A 21,394-nucleotide genomic window follows, 5' to 3' on the forward strand; every position below is an offset into this window, starting at 1 on the left:
ACCATTGCAATGTCACAGACACCCGCACATCTCAAATATTAAGCAATTTTCTTAGGAGTTCATGTCAATAGAGATGCAGCAGAGCAGGGAACTACCTATAGCGACAGGGATGGTGGATTTTTTAAATCACCTGCAGAAGAAAGATGTGCCCGTAAGGATGCAGCCGTTGTCACACCACGTGTACACTGACAATAAATAAAGTACAGGACTGGGATTCAGTACCTCCAGGTTATAATTCCTTATACCTGTACTCAGAGCTGGGTGACCTTGGACAAGTTAGCTCTCTTCTATGGCAGAAAAGGAACAATGCCTTGTGACTTGTATTTGCACATGGACTGTGAAGCTTACATGCATTAATGTGTTGAGCTCCAAAATCTTCACCAGGACACAAATGCAAAAGTATCATCGCCATTATTCCAAATACAGTAGATACTAGCATGATTTCAGAATTATCCTTTGGAAAACAGCAAAACAGAGGGATCGCATTTGCACAGAGCCCAGGACCCTGCAGACTTAATCTCTATTCCATCTTCTAGGGACTTCTATAATACTATGTATACGTATTATTATTAAAAAATGGGAAAGTCCAGAAGTGTATTATAGTACTGAAATAAAACTAAGCATGGGGGAAGCTACTTTAATAATGAGTTGACACCACTAGAGCACAGAAGTGGTCAGGCAAAGGACCAGAACCTAATGGAAATCCTCATGAAAGGAGAGAATAGAAGGCATTTGCACTGCATGAGTAGTACAGAAGGACTCAAAAGACAATCCTTGCTTCCCTCATTTCACAGAGGGAACATGTTTTATTTTACATCTTTATTGTAAAAATCTAAAGGGACATGCAATATTGAATGTACTGAAGGTTTGTTTTGTTTGTTGTTTGTTTGTTTGGGTTTTTTGTTTTTGTTTTGTTTTGGTTTTTTTCAGAGCAATGAACGCCTCTAGTAATATTCAGCTCTGATTATTTATCTGCTTATTTTTAAGGACACACATATGAATTTCATGTTTTCTTGGCAACTTAGTTCTTCAAGATATAATCACCACAATAAAAAGAGTCAATCAGACCATGCACTGCCCACAAAGCTGGTGGCCTGGGAAGCCTGAAAAAGTATTAAAGATGCTTTGACACAAGGTATTCCTCTTAAAGAAAGGAAATCAGAGTAGCCTAGTGAATAGTATTATAGACTATGTTTGACACACTTGCCTTTTTAAAGAGAGAGCTACTTTCTTCTCCACTCCATGCCAGTGAAGCCTGCAATTCCACTGACAGCCATAATGCAAGCCATTAAGGATGGCTTTTTACACCACAGGCAGCAGCATCATTAGCAAGAGAAATATCTGAGAAACTCAAATACAGCTTTCCCTTCTAGAAATTCATGAAGGTGGCATAGAGCTGCAAAGTTCAAAGCAATGCCAGTTTTTACAAGATCCCCTGGGTGAGGACAGCACATAAAGACTGCCTGTGTGATAACCTCTATTAGCCCAAAGTATAAATTGCTGTAAGAACATGAGCTGAAGCAGCGAGTCTACAGGAGCTCACAACTCCTCCAGAAGTCAGGGCTGCAAAGATACTTGGAGGACAGACAAGAGTGACATTGCAGGGTATTAGTCAGATCCAGACAGCTCGTGTGTCTGAATACCATGACATTACCTCAGAGATTTCAGCAAACTGAGCATTGGCTTGGCAGCATTTCTCCGCTGTCTCCATAGCAACTTCATAGTTATCCACAAAGGCCCGGTACACTCCCAGCTGGCTGGCCTGCAGGAAGCAAAACAAAATAAAATAAATCCTGGAGAAGAAGATAGTTTAGGATGGCCAGCCTCAGTATCTAATGATCAGGTCATGTTCCTTCACACCAAAGTACCACAGGGGATGCTGAGCAGGCCCAGAACAACATCTCTGACCTGTCAGCCTTGCTAACCAGCACTGTGCTCTCATGAATCCAGTTCCACCTGTGTTGAACAAGTTCACTTGTGAAGGATGTGGAAGCCTGTACGAATGACACATCCTTATTGCTGCCATCTATTTTTCCCTTCTGAACTGCCAGATTAGTATCTATTAATATTCTAGCTCATTGATGTAACTGGAGCTGCTGGCTATTTGCCACAAAATATGAATCAGACAAGAATGATTCTGCCCAACAGCACAAATGTGGCCCCAGAAAGCTACTTGTTGGCTTTTGCATGATGGACAAACTAGATCAAACCCAGATACTAACCCATATCTGCATTAGTGAACATCATTATAAGGGCAGCAGAGTGCTGAAAATACAAAGGAGAGATCCAGAGCACAGTCTGTTTGGAAGGCAGTGACTGCATCAATAAATGACAGAAAATGGCAGTTTTTCCAGTAGAGGGAATACATAATTGGTCCAGAAAAAGTTGGAGCAGGCCTCAGAGTGCAGTAATAAACCATTATTATCACCAAGTCTTAGCACTAAACCTGCTTGCTGACTTAGGAATTGCAGCCACATTAATGCCAGAGAACATAAAATCTAGCTCGGGAAATCCCTAGGTAGCTTCCAAGCTCGTCTGGATTGCAGAGCTGGTTTTGAGTTGCAGAGCTGCACACGCTGTGCTGTAAACGCCGCAGCAGCTTGAAGGTGCTTGCAAGTGCATGGTCAGTAGTAAGCCAACAGGTGGAGTGCTATAAAAGGCTCCATTAAAGAAAAGTTTGTTACCAGAAGAGCTTGCACTTACATTATTACTCCTGCAACTTCCCTGATGCTTCTGCCCAAGATGTACAACAGGCAGAGCAGTTAATTTTCCCACAGAGAGTGCTCTTTCCCTCTCCTGATCTCTCATAATCACTGTGTTCCCCTTTCTCTATGGAGCCTTGTGAAGAGATGATGGAAGCAAAAAAGCCACTCTCAGGAGAACATTCCCTGCACAAATTTCTTTAGCTAACAGAGTCTAAGAAACAGCAAGCTATTTCCTAGGGCACATTTTACTGAAAGATTAGGAACCAATCTCAATCCTCACACAAAATAACACTATTATGACTGAAGCTGAAGGAAAGTGAGCTCACTTATGCCAGCTATAACCTGGTCCCAGCACTGTGGAGAGAATAAAATCTGTATTTGCCACTGGGGCACAATTCTGTGAAGAAGCTGCTGTCAGAATTACTGATAATTTGTGGGGTTTATGACATTTGGGTTTGGATGATGCAACTAACATGGCAGAACTTTACATTTACATTCTGCTACTCCTGAGCAGTATTTCTAAGTTTTCACTTTAATCCTCTAAACATGCCATCATGAAAACATCTTTGTCATTAAAAACTGAGCTTCCAATCAAAGCAATAATGTTCACACAGTTTTCATGCAGGCTTAATTTTTTTCGTTTTCAACTAAAAGAACATGCTGAAAACGAAACAAGCTTTGGTAGAAATAAATGGCTTTTGGTTAAAATTTTTTCCATTCCTGAAAACTATCAGTGATAATATCTGCTAAGTATTTCTTCATTTCTAAAAACAGTCCTAAAGTGTTTCCTTTCTAGTTATAAAAAATACATACAAAATAGTCATCAAAAATAAGAAGCATATTTCACTCCCACATGTCTAGTATCTTTTTTTTTTCCTTTTTCTTAGTTTCAACAGGAAAAAGGTGGAATAACTGTCACTGATGTTGCAAACGGATCGTACTTTGTGCCAGACCACATGAAATTCTAAAACTCCTTGCATGCACTACCTATAACATCAATCTATGGTGCTTTGTTTACTATGATATCAAAGAAAATTAATGTCCCCAGGGACCTCAGGATAATAATATGGATTCCAGTTGTTTATCATCAGATTGCATGACATGACCACAAGTAAACAGTCTGCTCCAAAAGATCTGATGTACATCCAGTATAGATGTCTTGTAATGCCTAATGTTCTTGCCATCTCTCTCATCTAGCTGTTTCCCACTGCCTGCCAAGAATTATTAGCTTTATCTCATCCAGCAAGAGTTTGCAATTCCCACTTATACTGTACCAAACCACCAGAAACTGAACTACTAAGCTAGCTCAAGGCTTCCTGCACTAGAGCAATTTGCTCCTTTGCTTCCAATACTAATCCAACCAAATCAATGACTGTCACAAATGCAGAAAAATCAGGGGAACATACAAATAGAGTGCCAGAAGGGCTTAACTCCTGCACCTGTGATCACCATCAGCAAGAAATGGTCTTAAACAAAGACTTAAGTAGCTGTACAGTGAATCAAAGCTTGTTCGACAGCCAGTAGTGGTAAAGAATATAGTCAGGTCTTCTCCCATTAGTGCTGTCTTCATTGCTGCACTATACTTCCAACACAGTTTGTGAGGCTTCTACTTTCAGCAGTCTTCTGTATCTTTGCTTCAGCAACCAGCAGCAGGTGGTTTTGTCTTCTTAAACCAGTTGCTCAAATTGCATACCATGAACTACTCACCAAGGCACCAACTTGGCCCTTCCTGGCTAAAACATGCTGGCAATGAAAAGCAGATTCCCGTATTTTGATCTTGAGCTGCTGGCATGCGTGGAAAACATCATCTTCCAGGCCCATCTCTCCCTTCTCCATAGGGGATGCGGCTGGTGCTGGGCTACACAGCTGCTAACAATTGAGTGACCCTAGTAAAGCATACTCCCCATCCAATAAACCCCTCACTGGAATGTCACTCCTACCCTGAGAATCAGAGGCACCTCAGGAATGCAGAAATTCTTTTCTTTTCTAAAAAGGAAAAAACAGCTCCTTTAATCCTTTGCTCTCTGCACATGCTATGGGAGAGGCTAAAGGGGCCACAGGAATCTCCTAGAATGCAAACAATTTGTCATCTGGCTCAGAAACTCAGCATTTTTAATTCAGCCTCAGGAATACACTGTATATGTCTTTGTCCTATTCTGCACTCAGAGTTTTGTTTAGGTTGCTTGGAGGATTCTCAGCAGCAGGTTGACTGCATCAGCATAGCAGCAAAGGGAGTATCAAGGCCAGGATGGTGGTAGAAAAGCAAAGCCAAAGGTGATGACCATAAAACAGAGAAAATCAGCACCAGATAGAGCAAAGCACCACAGTGAGAAATAAGTATGTGTGGGGGAGTTCAGCAATAATGAGAAACACTTAGCTGTATGCTTTTTAACACTGCCATTCTCCCATTTTTTCTCTAAAGCAAATGGTTTGACAACACTGCAGACACTCTGGAGATTCAACATTTCTGTGAAGTCGTATTTGTATTAGTAGTATAGCTTGCTGGAGTCTTTAACTAAAGGCAATGAAACAGGCACTTTTGCTATAGGCTCTTCACTACAGTGGCAAAGCTAGAAGCCTCTCATTTAACCCAGCTATGGGCTTTCATCTCTTTGGTGTATGCAGAGTCACCAAAGGGAATCGTCCCAGCACCTATGAGATGGAATGAGAGGTAACAAACTTTCATGATGGTATCTGACTCACCAATTTTTGGAAGAGGTCCCCTACGCATTGCTGGTGACTCCACTGCTGCACTCGGGGAAAAAGCCCATCATAGAACTCTTTGTGGATCTCATAGAGCTCAGGCACTTTGAAGAATATTGTCTCAATCTGCTGACTCGTCAACACAGGCTGAGAGGTGGTGGCAGCTGCTTTCAAAGGCTTCATAGGCTGAGATGAGGAAAGAAGGAAATCATTATCAGGCAAACCAAGTATAACCACCCTTGCCACATTACAACACATCCCTCCAGAGAGCTGTTTTTCACCCTATTAATAAGTGATATTTGCATTCACACAATTCCTGAAATCTAGACAGTAACAAGTTCTCTTATGGGGATCAGTCACCCCTGGTAGGTGGATTTTCCCAGGATACTAATGGTGTGATCAAAATCCCTTTGCACTCCATTTCCTTAATCTCTGTCCAATTGTGCAGCGATGTTTTTAATAATTAGCACAGGATACTGAAAGACAGGGCTCCTGAATACTACCACACTCATAACTCCCTGTCTGTGCCATATCCAGTTCTTTCTTTAAGCCTGTTTTTCTCTACTGGAGAACAGGAGTAACAACTACCCTTTGCACCCAGCAACTTGTAACATGTGGTATGTGAAGTTCTGAGAAATTCTGGATGGAAGTAGCAGTGAAAACTCAAGTACCAGTGTTTGAAGCGGTATCTGTCACCAGCACTTACCAGCAACAGAGCCTCCAGGTGGCTCAGGTAGGTTTCCTCACTGGCTAGGATACCTGACAGGACCCATTTTCTCATCTCCAGGCCTTTCTCCAAGTCTGGCTCACTCTACAAAGAAGTTGTTGAGAAAAAAGAAAAAACAAAGAAGGAAAAAAAAAAGGGGGGGCAGGGGGAGACAAAGCAAAAAAACAAGAATGAGGATGGAGAGTAAAAGATATAGTTCAGCTGACCATAGCATGCTTGGTTTTTTTGGTTTAATTTCAGACTACAAAAAAAAAAAACAAAAAACCCTACCTGTGCTCAGTGCCCTGTTTCTAGAAACATGCAAACATAAAACATTAAAGAAATTTTTATTTACCAGCAACTGATGTCAACTAGATTATTTACAGGTGTTCACTTTAGTCATCCAACTTTGGTAGCCTCAATTAGGTGCTCTTGAGTTCTTCACAAAATTCAAAACACAGAACTTGAAAATTTGGAATTTATCCTCCTAAACAAATCTTACGGACTCTTAGTTATGTGCAATTCACTCCCTCCTCCCATGAGGGTTCTCTATGATCTTACTCCAAAGCCATGCTTCTCTATGCAGACAAGACCACTTCCCCTGCATCTACACAGATGCACATGAATATACAGCAGTTACTGCCTGACATTGCTGTTAAGATGGCTGTTCTTTCTCCCACTCTCTACTGTTCACTAAGTTATTTTTCAGTGCCAGCTAGCACAGTGCCTATTTTTAGTTAGAGGATGGAATAATCAGCATTGCTTGGAACGCACTTGCTGATTTTCTTATTGGGATTCCACGAAGGAGTTCTTAACCAAAATATCCGAAGAAAGAGAAAGGGGGGAAACAACAACAACAAAGTTCATGGGCAAATATACACATCAAGGGAAGAATAGCATCAAGTGTTAAGAGAAGCAGTAATCCCCTCTGTTGAATTTCAGTTATCCTTCCTCTCAAAACTGTTACCTGAAAAATGTTTAACCTGATAAAGTGAAATTAAGTATATCCATAAACTCTGAAAAAGATATGGCCAAACAATGAAGGTTATAAATAATGAGAAACATCCTCCTTTTACAGAATCTTATTTTCAGTTCTTTTTATTTCTGTCATTCACAGAAATATCTTTTTACAATTCTTGCAACCTTTATATGTTGTTAAAATGTCTCTAAGAATAGAGTCAGTAGTTGGATCTGGAAGGATAGATACTTTCAGGGCTTTGGGTAGGGTGTTTGGGGCTCCATCACACTCCTCTTAATACCCGGCAGAATCTTCAGCTATTGATTTCAGCAGCAGGAGGATCAGGAAACAGTGGTATGCTCCACTCTACTGCCTGAACATAAAGCCCTACAGCTGACAAAAAAAGCTCCATTCAGTTTAGGGTCCTATGCTTTGAACCCTGTAGATGTATACACGAGGTTCATTATGGAGAGAAGGTATTGTGGCTATAGGTAAGCTTACAGTAACTATCATATTCTGAGTGTGACTTTAAGCCTACGCACCACATGAAGAAAAAAACGGATCCTCACGCTCCCAGATATTTCTGGATTCAGTCTCATCAATAACTATCCTGATTTTTGAATGCTTTCATTAAATTTCACAAGCTATTTTCCAGTCTAAAAGACCTTGCAGCAACTACTTTATAAAAATTTTGTGAGGTGTCAAATACTACCATCACCTCTTAAATAAAAGTGGCAGACAGAAGCTGTTCTAAGGAAATGAGTAGAATTTACACGCACATCAGGTACTGCATGGAAAGAAGAGCTTGTCTTTGCATCCCACCCTTCAAGTGAGGTTCAGTAAGAACCACAGTGCCTTTTAAAATCTTGAAAGGGCATCTCAATGAAGCTAGGAATTTGTAATTCAGCAGTCGTGTTCAGAAGGTTTCAGAAAAACACCAGTGACAAACTTCATGGTGAAATGAATGCTCCAACAGGTTCTGTGCATCTACAGAGCACTCGTGTGACTGCCTGTTACAGCTCAAACAGAAATGTGCAACATTATGATTTCTGTATTAGTAATGCCTGGATGTCCACCCCACTGACCATTTTGTAAGGCATGGTACATATATGTCATCAAGACAGACAGCCCCAAGACGTTTAACAAATATTCCCTTCATCCAAAGAGGCATGGATGTAGCAGCCCTGATGCAAGAAAAACGCAATACCTCTTAGTTTCCAAAGATTTCTTACAGCACTTACAAAAGAAAAATGCAGCATCACAAAGAAGCATTGAGAAGAACTAGCAGTGCTCCAAAGTCCCCACTGTGGAGAATGAGGTAACTGGTCAATATTGACACAGCACTATAATTATCTTTAGCAGGTTCTCTTGGAGGTGAGGATTTAAAAACCAGCTGGGTATGTTTGTAACATCTGTAAAGAGCAGCACACAGTGACAAGTTATTTAAACGATTCAAACTTCCCCATCATGACAGCAGCACAACAGTTTTCCTCTTCAGAAATAAAAGCTTTAATTTGCAACCCAGTTCTTGCTGGGCACCATCAGCTGACAGGAGAAAGCATTTTCTGCCTGAATGTTAATTTCCTCTCTTTTAAAGAGATGTGCTTTCAGAGAGACAAACATCTCCCAGGACACACTAGAGGCTTACTTCCTGGCCATTACCACAAGGTCACTTTGCAAAGTCCACGGTATTGTCCTAATCCTTTTTAATAGGAGCATTTTCCAAGCTTGATGCTTGCAAAACTCTAGCCTCGGATGCAGCCAGACAGGGCAGGGCCTGGCTGCTTTAAGCTACAGTACAGCAGTTGCTGAAGAAACCCTCAGGGGTGTTTATCCGGCAATCACATAGCATATTACAAGGTTTCCAATGCAGTACCTCAAATTTTCATACAGATCCCTCATATGTGAAAAGATGATCTCCTGCTGTTCCTGCTGTGTCAGGGATCAATACAACACCACGGCGCTGCTGTCTGCATTGTGATGCCACGCTGAATTTCCTCCTGAGAGCCAGTGCCCTGACAAGAGTTTCCTGCTGAGGGAGGCCTTGTCTGACAAAGTCATCTGGGGCTGCACTGAGCAGCAGCTCTTGCTGCTTGATGAACATCTGGAAAACAGCCCCTGTGCTTCCTTCAGCCTCAGGGTGCTTTTTAAGTCACACTTGTTATGAAACGTACTCCAGGACTTGAGAAATCCACTGGGAGCTGGTGCCAACATCAGGAAGAGGAGGAGCAAGTTTATTATTTGGTGTGAAAACAATTGGGAACAGGCTTACCTGCTCACCCAAAACAAGAGAGAGCAATTAGCATGCAGAACTACTGTAAGACTGTTCTTCCACTCTCCCCTTACAGCACACCAAGATGTGATACACCCAGCACCCAAGGGCATTTTCTGCTTTGTCCATATCTGACAAAAAAGGGAAACAAAGAGCAACACTGTGACCACAACAGCCTCACTGACTGCTCTGTTTCTGCACTCCAGGCAGGAGGGCAGTTAAGAGGGAACATCCAGGGCATAAGTATCAAGCTTCCCACCGGTTCAGGGAGATCTGCCAAGGCTGAGGACTCCTTTCCCCTACCCTGCCAAGAAAGAAGCAGTCAGAAATTTGTGAGCTGCTTGTGGAAAGAGGAGGAGTTGGTACCACATTACCTTGGGGAAAAGAGACCTATTAACCACAGTGCAGATGGGGTGTTCCCAGCAGGATGTGGACGCTGGCTGTATTGGCAAGCTAACTACTCAGCAGGGAGTGCCGGGTGGTCAGCAGTCCATCCCATGCTTCCTACCCACCTTGGTCAGCCTGGTTTTTACCTGTACAAGTCTGACTAGTATTTCATGTTCTGACTCTGTTCCTACCTCTTCGATGCCAGAATCCATTTCTAGCCTTTCTGTATTGCCCTTCCAACTTTTGGCTACCTTTCTACCCATGAGTTTCAGAATAAGTCTATCTTACAAGACTATCACAGGGCAGCAGCGAGAGCATTCCTGTCCATCTGCCATGGGAACTGTGAGGACCCAACATCCAGCCAGTTCTGAACAAACAAGCAAGAAATCAGTGCTTTGCTCCCACTTCTCATGAACTACATTAAAAAAAACAAAACAAAACAAAAACACACACACACACACATACAAAAAGACGGTGGAAAGCAGTGTAAAGGAAGTTTCATGAGTATCTCACGCCTATACGGTTCTGGTGTTTTCATCTCAACTGAGTGGTGCTTCGTCCTATTCCAAAGACTTAAAAACCAAAAGACTGAGTCACAGTCATAAGTGCAATCTTGTGCCCTCAACCAAGGCCAGTCAGAGTGGTTAGAAGCACTGAAGATAGAAGAGAGCATGCATACACTGGCCCTGAGCCATGGCTGTTTTGATTGTGTTTACAGCTTGTCAGCTTAAGCACTTTAGTTTACTAACCAGGTTGGCAATGCATGTTGTATTCAATTACTGCAAGCCTGAGATTCACCAGCTCCAAGGATTAGACAGATTCAGCTCTTCCCGTCTCTGTTTAAAGAACTTGGGGCTTTCTGGTTGTTTAACAGCAATAATTGTTTTCTTGCAAATGTTAGAAGAACGCAGATTAAGAATCTAGAAACCACAACACGTAAGATTTTGCAAAGTGGTTACTGCCAGCACAGCTCTGTAAAGAGAATCAGTGATTCAAAGTGGGCGTATAAAAGGCACTTTAACTCTCAGACCTTCTTTTGGTACAGTGTGTTCATATGCTGTGCAATAAATATGTTCAAAGGAGAAGTTTCCTGTAAGGACAGCTCAGAATCTCATAGAGAAGCTGACAGCCTGTGAAATTAAAAAACTATTCATTTCAATTTTTAAAGTGTAAATATCTTTGAAAGCTTCTGCTAAACAGGCTGAAGGTGTTTCATTGTCTTGGTGATATTAAACAGGGCAAATTCTGTCATCAAGCCAATCATGTTCCATGCAGGGAAGGGAAGGAGCAGGGACAAGAGGCAACATTATTTATAATATCAGTACTGGTGTGCCAGGTCTCCTCAGGGCGGGATGTACATCCAGGCAGAGACCTTAAGGAGCAAAGATTTGGAGAAGGAAAAGTTGCATCTGCTGGGGGTGGTGAGGGGAAAGTGACAGTAAAACAAAACAAACCCAAATACTGAGAAGACAAAGGAGGATTTGGAAATGCTGGAGAGGGAAGGACAAGCTAGCAACAGGAGTACCAAGCAGAGCAGTACTCCCATTTATTGATGTAGCTTCAGAGGTCAACTTTTCTGGACCCTCTTGGGACCAAGCTAGGAGAAATATCCACAGCCTGCTCTGTCACAGCCCTGCTTTCCACATAGCTGGCAGATAGTGAGAACAAAAGAATTTGGTCTCAGGAGTGGCAATGGCTGCCAATGCTCTGCCAGCAATGGACTGCACAGCAAAGAAGGAAAGAGAAATTCTACTTGGAAATCTCTAAGTACCAACCAATTTCCCCTCCAAGCAGAACAGAAAGTAGTAGTTAATCACTCAGTTTTAGCACTCCTGCCTCCCTGTCCACGGTATATACAATTGCAGAGATCTATTGGCAAAAAACTCATCTTCTAAACTCTAGAGAAATGACTCCCCTCATTTCAGTGAGGGATGGGGTGATGACAATGACACACAGACGGAACCAGCTTTGCCTTCCCACTGGCTGCCCTGTACCCACCTCCAGAGCACCACACATGTCTTTGAGACTGGTTTTGTTGGCAAGCAGATCTTGAAAGGCCTTTCTTATTTCTACTCTTCCCAATGCAGTAATCTCTCCCCACATAGAGTAGCAGCAATAGGATCATGACAACTGAAGCTTCCCATCCTTTCTCAGTCTCTGTAGCCTCCAAGCCACAAGCTACCCACTCCAACACTCTTGGCAATAACTCTTCTCTAGTGAAGGGTGTCAGTCATTAGTTTTCCAGCTGTCCCAGCACTTTCCAATGCCCTGAGAATACTATAGCAAGCTCTCCCCTTGTCCTCCTCTAACTCTATCTGGGTATTTTCTCCACTTTTCATCCTAGCTGTATGGGGAAGACAGACACACTCTCTGTCCTTCTGGGAGTGAATTATCACTACCTATTACAAACATTGTCTGACACTTTCTGAAGCTACCAGCACTGTCTTATTCGGCAAACATTTGGGCTGACATTTTCCAAGACAGGTTTCCAGAATTTTTGGAAAGTTCAATCACAGCAGTTCAACTATTACAGAAGCAAGGTTCAGGAAAATTAAATCACTTCATGTTAAACAAACAAACAACTTAAGCATTAGTGGAACCTATTTCTGCTTCTTCCTCTTCCCTCGTAGGCCTGCTTCAGAGCAACAAAGTTTGGCAAAAGCACTGGCTTTATGCCAGGACATGCGTCAGCAGCTCAGCATGAGATTCTGGAAGAGCCAGAAGAGGGGGTACGACCTAGCTTGCTCAATACAAACATTTGTTAAGGTTTCCTTACCACAAAAATGTCAAGTCAGGGGATGTTAAGATCCACACTACAAACTTCAGTGTCGATTATAGCTTCTCGGTCACAGACAAAACTATTGCTGCTGCACCTCTTGTCACCCTCCTTGGATAGCAACAGATGTGTGGGCAGTGGACACACAGCAGGTGGAATATGAATACGTAAGAGGTGGCTGAAGAGGTACAGTTTGGAGGCAGACCAGCTGGTGTCTTTTTATCTGCTTATACTATGCAGGTGGTAGGGGGGATTGGAAAACAGTTACAAAATGACAAGGCGTAGAACACCACAAACCTGGAAGCAACTGCAGCCTTCACTTCCCGGAACACTGAACATGAGATGTTAGGAGCTGGTGACCCTACATGCTGAGGGAATAACATGAAGCCCCTCCACAAGTAGTCCAGGAGGTATCTCTTCATTCTCTTTTAGAAAGAGATACTGCTTTTGCTACTCTGCACTTTCTCTGTAGTGGCTGGGTAGACCAGGTGGAACCCTGATGCGCTATCCAACAAAAGGCTATAGATGCTACAAGGAGCACTTACATATAAGTCACTTATGTAAGTCAAATACTGGTGAGAAAAATACACAGCCCAGGGCAAGCCCGCAAAATAAGTCAAAGCAAAATGTCCTCAATATCCAGATAGCCGCAACCCAATCTCCAAGAAGGCAGCTGGTCTGACGGATAAGGCAGATGAACATCACACCAGAATGCTGCTATGTCTGTGTGATGCAAAGTGAATTAGCTAGAATTATATTTAAAAATGAAAAAAATAAAAAAAAGTAATTGTTTGCAATGTTTTCCATTTTCTGGGTGTGTGACTAGCATGTTGTTAACTCTTAGGTGCAAGTGAAATTAAAGGGATTTCACTTCAAATGTGAAGAAAACTGCATTTAAAAGTCAGAACCTGGATTTGCAGAACATTATACATCTCACATTAAGCACCCAAAATTAGTAGATGCTTTTCCTATAATCTGTTCACTACCCGTGGTTAGTGAACATACCATCCTCTTATCTCACAGGAACATTGCAAGGATAATTAAGACCTGTGCGGCATTCCAAATGTATTTGGAGTTAATGGTCATGCCAAAAGGAAATGAGTACTTTTGTACTCAGAGCAGAGTTTGCAGTGTCCTGTAAATAAGGGGTATACATAGCTCTAGATGTAAACTATTGAATCCAGTGAGTATCACTTACTATATATGCTGAGCAATGCAGAACCCCATAGAAAAAATAGGACATGATTGTGTAATTGAAAGTTATCATAAAGATTCAAGACAAGGCTATCGGCCCAAGGCAAGGCTGGATAACCATACTCATTTCTTAACTTCTGAATGACTTTACAATCTTAATCTTTTGTCAAAGTGGTGTATGTAGTGCATGTGTTATGTTGTTAAATACAGTTAACTGTTGATTTCTAGACTCTGACCATAAAGACAATCTAAACTTTTCTGAAGTAATTGCAGGCACCTAAGAAAGAAGCACAAGGAGACAACTATAAAAGCACACACATGTAAACAAAACATGTTTTCTGCTAGTCAAGTGTAATGAAAAAGAAAATAGAAAAAACATACATCCTGGTATTTCTGGTCCAGCACATTTTATGTGCTTGGCTCAGCACGGTGTGTTTGACACTTAATTTTGTTACTGATGTCTTTTCCACTACAGATGAAAACGTAACTACAGTAAAAACCATCTAACAACTCATGATGACAGAAAGCTTAACTTGTTTGGGAAATACTACAACCATATATAAATTAGTCTCTTCCTCCTTGTCACGGACTGTCCTTCCTGAGTGGCATTGTCATTTGTGGACTAATTACAGACAGGACCAGCTGAAGCAGTTGACGTTCATGATTAAAAGTCTAATCTGTATCAGGACAGTGCTTTCTTCAGGAAGCTATAAAACATCTTTTTATAGTCAGAAGAAAGCAGTCATTTATGTTAAAAATAATTTCTTAAAAGGCAGCCTTCTAGCATTATTAAGGTAACTGAAATTAACTGCTGTTAAATGCTTATGATACAATATTCAAACAAATAAAGAACAAGATTAATAATTAGGTAGTGTCTCTTCCAGGCCTCCAGTCACAGGCACTATGATAACTGGTTCCTTTAAGATAACTCTCAGCCATATGTAGTCACATAGCATTTTTCCTTCATCTTGAGAAATATAACCTGGAAATCTCAAGCCAATATTAAAACATTCTTGGAGATTTTGAATTTACTAATGATCATTTCTTCATTCAAAAGCCTCTTAGATTTCACAAGAATTCTCATCTTGAGATAAAAAAGCATCTCGGAATTAATAGACTAAAGCATAAGCAGCTAACTAGATTCCATACTTTAAAGTCAAATAAAATTAGGCAAATATCAACAATATATGTACTTGATAATGCTTTGAGAGATCTTGACAATGCATTTTACAAATGAGAAAGAATAACAAGAACACTGACTCAAGTAGGCTTCTTAATCTAACATTCATCTTAGAAAAAGTAAGGAAGCATATGACATGAAACTAATCAATAAAGAGTAATAGAAGAATGCATATAATGAATGCTAAGTAGCAATGCTTTGTGGAACTTGTCAGACTCTTGAAACTGTTTTGGTGCAAGATAAATAAAACTGTCTGATAAAGGTGATGGTGTTGATTTACATGTACACTGATATCTCTAAAATATCCATCTTCTTTCATGACATCTTAATAGGACTGAACAATATAAAGCCAACATATATGCTAAACCACTTAAATGACAAATTTCAAAGTGTCTTTTACAATGTGGGAATTCAAGGTTGTTTGGCTACACTTTCTTGAAAATACAGTAGGAAGGAAGTGACAGTTGTCTTTGTGCTATTAAGCATTTTTATGAATGACTTGGGGAAACCAAAAGTTTGCAGATGACAAAGATATTCAGGGAAACATCAACTTGGGATTGAAGTGCTTTACAATCTAGGAAGCAAAAGGATAAAGAGAAACAAAGGTTGAAAGTCAAACAAATTCAAGCTGAAACTAAAACATTTTTGACTGTGAAGACAGCAGAGTCAATAGTTATTTACCAAGGCAAGCAGCAGTCTCTCTACCAAGACTATTGCAAAAACAAAACCAGACATTTTCCTTAAGTTCCAAGCTATGCTCAGGCTACTAAACCTGAAGCAAAAATAAAGCAAGATAGCCTGGAGGTCCACACCAACCCACAGGTCAGGGTAGGTAGTCCCTTCAGAACTTTTTATCTACCATAACTGATTATATAGATAGCTATTTAGTAAATAGTCAAATTCATTACAGGAAGCAGCCATCTCCCACCCAAAGCTACCACACTTCAGAGCTGGCTGATTTAATTCCTCTTATTCCAATTTCATAGGGTGAAGGAAACAGTTCTTATATTCTAGAGGCTTTATCAAAGCCTTTAACCTACCTGAAAATAATTTATTTTCCATGTGAAAGGCAATGACAACCCACATGCACAGATATATGAACATCTTAATGTAGGATGTTTAGTTCCAGAGTCTCCTTTCCAAAATATCTGGTATTTAGGTACCCTCTCAACAGCAATTAATTACCAATTCTCTCCACTAAAATTCATAAAGGGTGAAAAACTGAGGCTTAAATACCATACACACAACACTCATCCCTGAAGCTTAGAAGCCTCAGTTTAACTTTAAATAGACCATATAAATCAGGCACTGCTATATTATGTCAGGTAATCTGTCCCACAGTGGGGGTAGTCCCTTGTCTTTGCTCTCTGTTAAAGCAGTCTACCCCTTGCAAAATCATAAGCATTTGCTGACTCCAAAAAGGCAGGAAAGGACTCACTGATTTTGTAGATTCCAGAGATCCTGAAGATAAGGTGTCTCGGCTGCCCCGACTCTTGGAACTGAGATGGGGTGAGGATGATGGCGAGTCATCAATATAGGGCATCATATCATGATGTCGCCTCTGTTCTTCAGCACGGTCTGCATCGTACGCATAGCTAGGTGGTGTGCCGCTGAATGAAGCATCTGTAAAGCACAGGAGAAAAATCTGTCTGGTTAGAGTCAAGCTGGACAGGAGAGAGGCTGGTCAAACAAGGCACTGCCTGCCTCAACCATTACGATTACTTATCAGTAATCCCAGAGTCAGAGATAGATAAATATAATTAAATTTACACCTTCATTTGATCCAAACTTATGTTGTCACCAAACATTCACTTCACTCATTCTGAGTCCTAAAAGGTGAAGTCCTTCCTAATATCTAACATTGAGGTTCATTTAACTATAGCTCCTTCCCTCAAGTTTTCCTTCAAAAGCATTAGCATTAAAAGAAATCCTTTTGCAGGCTCCATAAGAGTTATGGAGTTTGGGTTTAGGAATGGGGTGGGTTAGGGTAACAGACCCCGTTTTTTCTGTTGTACAGAAGCAGATGATGCCCCTGCCAGTTTAGCAATCATAGATAATACATAGCTCAGGGGAGACACATAACTCTTTCCAGACCTCTAGGAACAAGAGGACTAGGAAAGAAAGGTCTTAGATGTCAAGTGAAACAGCCTACTGCCAAAAATAAAATCCTAAAAGGCCCTCTTCTATTGACTGCCCCACTTCCTCAATTTTGAGACTAACTCCTTAAACAAATGAACAAACCACCCTGCTCCCTCCTACCCTCCCCTCTGTGTGTGTGTGTATGTGTCCCAAAAAAGAAACCAACCAAAACACAAATAAAAAAGGATTGTGGTATGAGGAGTCAAATTAACCATTACTGCATGAGATATCAGTGAAATTCTGCAGGAAAGATGAGTAGTAAAATTGGTTCTGGTATCTTTAGTAGCTGCATACAGAAACTGTTTCTGAAAAAATCTGTTAAGGATACACACTGAGCACCTCCCTCTACCATAGATTAAAAGGCTTTTTACCTCTCTGCACAAAGAAATATACACAGAGGACCAAAATTTGCTTTCTGTATAGTGGCACCATATCACACACATCCTGCTTGAGAGAAGCTGGAGACAACCTTTACATATGAGTTACATGGACCTGTGAAGCACTTTCACCTGTCAATGCCCAGAAGTGTCCTGTCTGTAACAGTAATGGCCATGCATGGGCCACTGAACACAAAATGGTAGAGTTCCTCTTCTTTCTTTTATAAGTCACAAAATGCCACTCTTCTCCCAAAACTGAAAAGCAATCACAGGAAGGTAAGATAGATCCACTTTTACAGTAGAAGGCAAGCTTTATGGAAGACAAAGCCACCAAAAAAAAAAAAAAAAAAAAAGGCAAAAGCTTTCTTTGTTTTAGAAGTTTAAAATTATGCATTAAATTCACAATTGAACACAAGTAGAATCAATTTTTACTTGTTTTCACAAATATCCAGGTTCTGTGAAAATAATAAGCAGCAGCTGCCAAGCATACTAATAATCCTGTTAAACATCACCAAGGCAGGGTGGAGGAGTAACATTTTAAAGCCCACTTTCCTCCCTCACAGTAAACTCCTTTAAAGCATGACTCATTGCAGTAAAGGATGTGAACTTTGTGTGGAACAGAATAAAACTTGATCCATGTGGTTTATTCAGGAGGGAGAGCTGGTCTAGGGAATTTATACAAACAATATACTGAAAATCCAACAATAAACTCACTGTAGAAGTGAGCCTCTGTCTTGGTTCGTACCAAATACCACCCAGCTAAATAAGAGCTGTGTACAAGGCCTTTAGCATGCTGAAGAACCATGGCAATATTATTTTAACAAGCTCAGTGAGTTTTATGTCACCCGCCTGCTTGTGGTATTACCTTGTGCTCAAGCTCTCAGAGTTCCTCAAAAGACTCATTAGATTGTGCAACACCACAGGAATGGACAGGGGGAGTAGGGGGTGTACGGGACACACACCAAACAAAAAAAGTGGTACATGTTCTCTGGAAGGGACTTTTGTCTAGATGTTAGAGGTTTCCAGAGCTCCCCAGTCATTTATAAGACATTCTATTAAGTTGACTTGGTAAACAGAGGCTTGAGGGGTAATTGCTGAAATAAGGATGCTCAGTCACAAACAAAATATTTTAATATATCCCAAAGTTGAATAATGTATACCAGCCAACCAAATCTCATGCTGGAATTTTCAAAAGCTCTTTGGCTAAAAGAATGCAGATGAGAAGACAGCATGGCTCCCACCTTGCACTACCCAAACAGACAAGGAAACACTGAAAAGAAGAAGTAAAAATACTCTCCTTACACACAAGATGGATGGTCTTATGTTTGGCCAGAAGGTTAAGGGACTGTTTTGACTCCAGAAACCAGAATTATAAAAAGGAAGGAGGATGAGTGTCTCCTTGCAGCTCTGCATTATTTATGCCATATAAAAAAAGAACCACATGAACAAACAAAAAACCCCTAACACCATATAACTTCAGTGAAAGAGTGCAGATACCTGCTTTCCATTCAGCTGTCCCTTGTACAACTTTATAACCCAAGAATCCTGCAAGATACTACTGACAATTTAACACTGGCATTATCCAGGGAGGAACATCATTACTGGGCACTTATGTAGACTTCACGTCTTTGATCAAGCAGGAGTTCTTTTTCCTTCAGAAGTTCAAACTACTCTTATCTAAACTACTCTTATCCAAACCAGTTTCTCCTGTACACAGGCAGTAAACAAGACCCTGTTGCTGTGCAGAAATTAAAGCAGGAGTATTTCTTTCACTCCCAGTGTTCACTGTCAAAATTTATAGTTTGCTCCACTTCTGTTAATGGGGGAGTGAATGCAGACTAAAATACATTAGCAGAAAAGCTTGCAGTGAATCACTGTATTTTCACTTTCTTCACTTTCTGCTGCTAAAAAGCAGGCTTCACACTTCTACCTTCCATAACATGTCTGTCTCCTACTGCACAGGGGAACCTTTATCTGAAGCTGATGGAAAGGCCAGGTGGAGGACATACACTCAGAAGATGAGATTTATTCCTAGCTTTACAACAAGATTCAGTCTCTCTTTGAATCACTTTGCCCCCCCATCCATAAAGATTAAAATATCTCAACTAGGAATGAATCTATCAGCGTCACAGACTGCCATGAGATCTGTGGATAGAAAGCTCCACACAGAATTTAAAACTTTATTTCTGCATCCTCTAGGGATCCTTCACACATTAAAAAGCCTAGAAGTAGTTATAATCCCTCTTCTTTCTATTATTGTTGCATACAGCACTGAAATCCACCTATGGAGATTTTAATTATCTCGAAGGCAGAAGGGCCTTCTTGCTTTTATTTTACCATTTTTCTAACAGAAGCAAACTATTACCTTAGCCAGATACACTACACAAGTCTTAACGTTAATAACAGAGGTAGACTTGTATCTCTGTGATTAAAGAGGCCACTGTTGCTAGGGAAACTAGGTTATTCAGATCTCCTAAACCCAGCATAATGCTGCACAGGCTGTTGAGGCTCTACCTGGGAGCAAAAAGACTGGAGCAAAGAGATCAGAGCCAGGAGCTCACCTGCTTAGACACTTCCAGCTGCCCAGGGTGCTGCTACTGTACATGGCAAGTGGAGACAGCAGCTGGGCTCATACAAGAGCTCTTTGTTTCTTAGCCAGTGTCTCAGGTAAGGTGAGCATTAAGAGGGTTCCGGCTCTGCTTATAGAGCCAGCCACTAAGTCATCAGTAACTGAGCCGTCAATGCCAGAGAAAGATGAAACAGAGGAGCAACGGACAATTGCTGACTAGGGTCAACTAAGAACAAAGGGTAGCTATACAAGGATGATGGGCTCAAACATGCTGCATTGAGAGAGGACTCTACTGGCCTCCCTGGCCTTGTTTTGCTCCAAGTTTTATTAGTCAGTTCCACCATCCCTCTCCTCAGTTACTGCTTCCATCCTCTTGTCTCCTTTCTCACCTTTGTCCCGTTTTAATTTTCTTCTGGTTTTCTCAAACTTAATATTCCTTTTCTTCATTTTCCTGTTCCTACCCTCTTCTAAACTGCTCCTCTCTATTGCCTCAAATTTCACCTGGCTGGGGGCTAAGGAAGAATCTAACAAATTGACAGTCATAAATTCACTGGCACTCAGCACAGCAGCAACACTCTTCCCTTGTCCTGTTGCCTACACCCTTTCTGCTGGGTGCTACATTCATTCTTTGGGATTATGAAATCAAGTTATAGATCTAACTTGAAAGCAGGAAGGGAAAAATAAATTAACTTCTGAGTAAAAAGAAAGATCGGCTGTGTCTAATCCAGGGCCACACAATGGTTCCAATGCATGTGTCATACTTTCACAGCATCACAACATCCATAGCTGCTTGAGAGGCTTAACAGCAGCATGCAGAGAAGCTTCCAAACTAGCCGTGCTCCAGCTAATCCCGCTAAAAGAGCAGTGAAGCCACAGCAGCTCAGACCTGCCTGCCTAAGTAAACGCTCAGAATCCTGGATGGGAGGGGGAGTTACACCTCATGCCAAAGGCCCACATCACTGTGGTTTCATTGTAAATGGTACCAAGGCTAGCACAAGTTTGTAATGTCTGTACTCACTCCAAAAACATTCCTGCAGCTGCAGAGCAGAAGAGAGCTAAGGCAGTTTGCATCCTCTGTGTGTTTCTATGCCAGGGAATGTGAGGCCACAGTTTGACAACGCATTGTCTTGGGAGCAATAGGGGTTTAAGGTTTCCCCCACCAAGCCATGACCACTGCATGGCCCTTTCCCTCTTACTCCCTTACTTCTGCAACCCCACAGATATCTATGGTCCAGATAAAGAACTCAACCAGTACAAAGAATAATATCTTTGACGCTTCCCTTATAAGCTGGATCAGCTCTCTGATCTAGTTCACAGCACAGAAATCCAATCTGAAAGGATACATGCATGTTAGTTCTCATGTGGGTATACTTAAAAACTTTTACTGCAACTGAAGACATCGTATTAGCAAAACAGTGTTTGAGTTTC

At 41.2% G+C, this 21,394-nt stretch overlaps 1 protein-coding gene across 2 annotated transcripts in view; it reads right to left on the reverse strand.

Moving 5' to 3' along the window:
• The window catches only part of BCR (BCR activator of RhoGEF and GTPase), a 105,163-nt gene that overhangs the window by 39,047 nt on the left and 44,722 nt on the right, over positions 1–21,394 (reverse strand). For both annotated transcript variants that reach the window (XM_033001397.2, XM_042805164.1), the window contains 4 exons: positions 16,320–16,504; positions 6,115–6,219; positions 5,409–5,594; positions 1,655–1,762 (listed from right to left, as the gene is read on the reverse strand). In XM_033001397.2, coding sequence (XP_032857288.2) covers positions 1,655–1,762; positions 5,409–5,594; positions 6,115–6,219; positions 16,320–16,504 — 584 coding nt within the window. The remainder of the gene's footprint in view (positions 1–1,654; positions 1,763–5,408; positions 5,595–6,114; positions 6,220–16,319; positions 16,505–21,394) is intronic.

This window comes from Tyto alba, unplaced genomic scaffold (genome assembly GCF_018691265.1).
Source record: "Tyto alba isolate M040663 unplaced genomic scaffold, T.alba_DEE_v4.0 Super-Scaffold_44, whole genome shotgun sequence".
NCBI lineage: Eukaryota > Metazoa > Chordata > Aves > Strigiformes > Tytonidae > Tyto > Tyto alba.